The sequence below is a fragment of the Sinocyclocheilus rhinocerous genome, unplaced genomic scaffold (assembly GCF_001515625.1).
Source record: "Sinocyclocheilus rhinocerous isolate Xijiao unplaced genomic scaffold, SAMN03320098_v1.1 scaffold1482, whole genome shotgun sequence".
In the NCBI taxonomy this organism is placed as follows: Eukaryota; Metazoa; Chordata; class Actinopteri; order Cypriniformes; family Cyprinidae; genus Sinocyclocheilus; species Sinocyclocheilus rhinocerous.
Genome location: NW_015624221.1, coordinates 147,507 through 151,431, shown reverse-complemented (window position 1 = coordinate 151,431; position 3,925 = coordinate 147,507). Strand labels below are relative to the sequence as shown.

The following is a 3,925-nucleotide window of genomic DNA, read 5'->3' as shown; positions in this document are numbered from 1 at the left end:
ATTTAATTTAATTTAATTTAATTTAATTACATTAAAATGCACATTCAGAAGTAAATCTGTTTGGAAGGGAAATCATGGAGAGATAAAAAACTTCAGATGGAAAACAATAAAATAAAATAATAAAATAAAATAAATAAAATGCACTTTTAGAAGGAAATCTGTTTTGAAGGGAAATGAAGAGCTAAACAACTTCTGATGGAAAAAAATAAAATAAAATGCACTTTCAGAAATAAATCTGTTTGGAAGGGAAATCATGAAGAGCTAAACAATGTTTTTTTTTTATTATTATTGTAATATATTGAACAAAGTAATAGCACTACTGCATAAAGTATGTCTAAAGGGACTGCACTACTGTTTTCAAGCAACGGAACTGCACAGCAAAAGGACTGACCACTCTAAGGGCACTGAGGGGACGTGCTACTGTAATATTCAGACCCTGTGGTCAACACCTGCAGTACAGTACAAGGCCACTAAGATCTACAGGCAGTAGGTCTGGTCCGGATGGGTGCAGTGCATTCGGATGGGGTGAATAGGGGGTGTAAGAACCAACCTATTGGATTAGTCTCACCATCATTGCACTTTGGGAGATCGTATAAAGTGCACGGGTTGTATCTAATCTTATATTCAAAGGTCACTGGGCAGCAGCAGACAAACATGTAGGCCACATTTTGGAGGAAAAAAAAACCAAAGAGAAAAAAAGAAAAATAATAATAGTATCCAAAACATGATCTGTAATTTACAATGGAGGTTTACAAAATTTCAAAGTACACATGAAATAATTCTGAAAGAGGGCAGTGCATCAGAGTTCTTCTGATTCCGTACATCTTTCCCATAATTCAGAGACCTGCATTCGATTGGTCAGTGAAGAGGTGAGCCATGTGACCTGCGTCTAGACAAGCATGTGGATCTCATTGTATTCATCCCGTCCATCTTCATCAAAATTGGGCGAATCCTCATCAGCATCCAACTGCAAGAACAAAAACTGCATTTTAAAATGAAATCAACACCAGGTGGGTTTTCTCAGCTGACTACTTGTGTTCAGATCATCAGACAAACATGAATACAACATGAACTCACCGCTGCAAGCTCTCTCTCCTCAAAGATCCTGGTCAGGATGAGTCTACGCAGAGGTACGGTCATGATTAGGATGAAGGGAAAAGCCAGAGAGGCTACAGTTGACTTCACCACCCACAGCAGGGTGATACACAACAACTGAATGATGGTAAACATATTCATACGCCATGTCTTCACCTGTATGTGAAACAAATCATGCAATAAGGAATTACAATAAGGTCTAATGAAAAGCTTCTATTTTGCATTTTTCTAATTTATTTTTCTTCTTTTTGTAAATTGTCAGACACACATTTGCTTATTTCATAAGTGACCTAGAAATAGTGCTTATTTATTTTACCTCCTAAGATTTCTGTTTTACATTTTTTTTAATTGGTTTATTTCTAAGTCTAAATTAGATGTTCAATCATAGAGTTTCAATGTAGTCTACAGACTTTTGGACCCCACTGTACATGTGAATAATATACAGTGTTCACATTTGTCAAATATGGTTTGTAATTAAAATTTTTAGGGTTGTGTTAAAAAGTGCGAAATGAACTGATGATTTGTGCGCCACCTTGTGGTGCTTCAAAAGCTTTCAAACAGAATCCACATGTCAATTTAATACAAACTTCTAGCATCTACCATGTAGAAATCAAACACAAACATAGATAATAAGCTGTCATCGTTGCCATCACTACTACCTCAATGTCTCAGGAAAAAGTGGTTACCTTGGTAACATAGATGTGGTCAGGGTGATGTTTAGCGGGTGTGACCATGAGTGTGATTCGCTCATAAAGCTGGATACCAGTAAGAGACGTGATGCCCATGTACAGAAATATTCCAAACAGCACAGCCAGAGGAATATGTCGCAGCACATCTGTCATCACTATAGACAACCCTGCACAGAGGTGATGGGATTGACAGAATAAAGATTTTTTCCCCCAATTTAATTTAATTTAATGTAATATTATTCTCAGGTTTTGGAGTAGTAAAAACTTCTGTCAAATTCATAATTGCAACTGCAAGCTCTGACTTCTCCCTTTTGACTGTTTTGATGTCATATAAAAACAAATAAAATGGCAGCACCCTTAACAGCTAAAGGTAGTTAACTACTTCTAAACGTACTACCATTTGATGTTATTTTATTATAGCTGATGCTACCCAATTAATGTGATTTAAATTAATGTGTAAATTAATGTTATTAAATATTATACTGTCATCAATAACCAAGTCACACATGAAACCTCTATGCTGTTACAAGCATTGCATAGTAACAAGTTTGGGCTCAGTAAGATTTTTTTAAAGAAATTAATACTTTTATTCAGCGTTAAACTGATTAAAAGGGACAGTAAAAAGGTTACAAAAATTCTATTTCAAACAAATGCTGTTCTTTTGAACTTTTATCAAACAATCCTGAAAAAAAAAAAAAAATTTTCCACACAAATATTTAGCAGCACAACTGTTTTTTTTAGCATTGACAATAATAAGATTTTTTTTTTTTTTTAAGCAGCAGTCAGCATGAATGATTTCTGAAGGATCATGTGACACTGAAGACTGGAGTAATGATGCTGAAAATTCAGCTTTGATCACAGAAATAAATTACATTTTAAAATAATTTAAAATGGAAACCCTATTTTAAACTGTAATAATATTTCACAAGATTACTGTTTTTACTGTATTTTTACATAAAAGGCTTCTTACCGACTCCAAACTTTTGAGCAGTAGTATATATAGAATACATGGTCACAGGTGCACTAACATGGCTCATCCAGTTAGTTTTCTGTCAATATCTGTTTTATAAATGTGTGTGTGTGTGTGTGTGTGTGTGTGTGTGTGTGTTTCTTACCCACTAGGATAGCCACACACATCCCTGTCACCCTCTGCTCTTTAACTTCTTGGATCATGGGCTTCTCTCCGGGGGCAGTGGCTTTGCTCATGACTGTCAGTGCATTCACGTGAGTCACCGAGCGCACAGTGGCGGCAGTCAGCCAGGGCAGACCGAAGAGCGGGCAGATAGCTCCCAAAGTCACTATCAGAAGCAGGTCGAGATGAAAGCCAGAACCCTTGACCAAACGCCGCTCCTTCTTGCTCACTATCAAGCTGCAGACGGGACAAATTGATGCAATAAATGCAATGAGCCACAGAACCATTTGAATTGTATTGCATTTCCATCTGAGCTTAGACAGAACATCGCAAGATCTGTTAGCTTACTCACGTGGTGATTTGAGTCTCCATGAATATCAGGATAAAAACCAGCAGGGCCGGGATTACTGAGGCCCCCATCATCCAAACAGGGAAAGGCTGTTTATCTCCAAACGGGCTGACAAACCAGCTCCGTTTGTCCGGAGATGTGACCGAGAAACCAGAGGGGACGTTCAGCTTCTGCAACCACAAAAAAACACAAGTGCTCGTATCCCAGATATCCCAGGATTCATTGGTTATAGTGCTCTGCCAAACCAACCACACTGTAATACAGCCTCGGAAGAAACCTGCCTCCAATTACAGGCCAGAACTTAATAAGAAGAGTATGCTGGGAGAGGAGTTTCTTTGCTGTAATATACATATACTGCACATGAGAGTTTAACAGTGCGGTTACCTGTGTGTATGTATCAGGAATGGTGCAGTCCACCAGCACAGAGATGAGTATAGAGATAGGAATCCCAAAATCACCAATAATTCGTCTGGCCTTTGATAATAACAGATGATACACACACAAACAGAGGATGCCAAACTTTTTAGTCAGCTCAAAATGTTTGCTCACAAGGAATCCTAACCACAAAAAAATCAAATTTGTAATCAGCAATTTTGTTGTTTTTCAGTAAAACTAAATAAATTTATTTGAGAAACACACACACACACATATGTGTATATA

The 3,925-nt window shown here is 37.3% G+C and overlaps 1 protein-coding gene across 1 annotated transcript in view; it reads right to left on the bottom strand.

Annotated features, from left to right (window-relative positions):
• Window positions 1–299: 299 nt before the first annotated feature.
• Window positions 300–3,925, bottom strand: part of LOC107739607 (anion exchange protein 3-like) — a 46,397-nt gene continuing 42,771 nt past the window's right edge. The window contains exons 16-21 of the mRNA XM_016551770.1: window positions 3,650–3,739; window positions 3,269–3,435; window positions 2,900–3,153; window positions 1,782–1,951; window positions 1,078–1,251; window positions 300–967 (exon numbers count right to left, since the gene is read on the bottom strand). Coding sequence (XP_016407256.1) covers window positions 890–967; window positions 1,078–1,251; window positions 1,782–1,951; window positions 2,900–3,153; window positions 3,269–3,435; window positions 3,650–3,739 — 933 coding nt within the window. The 3' untranslated portion in view covers window positions 300–889. The remainder of the gene's footprint in view (window positions 968–1,077; window positions 1,252–1,781; window positions 1,952–2,899; window positions 3,154–3,268; window positions 3,436–3,649; window positions 3,740–3,925) is intronic.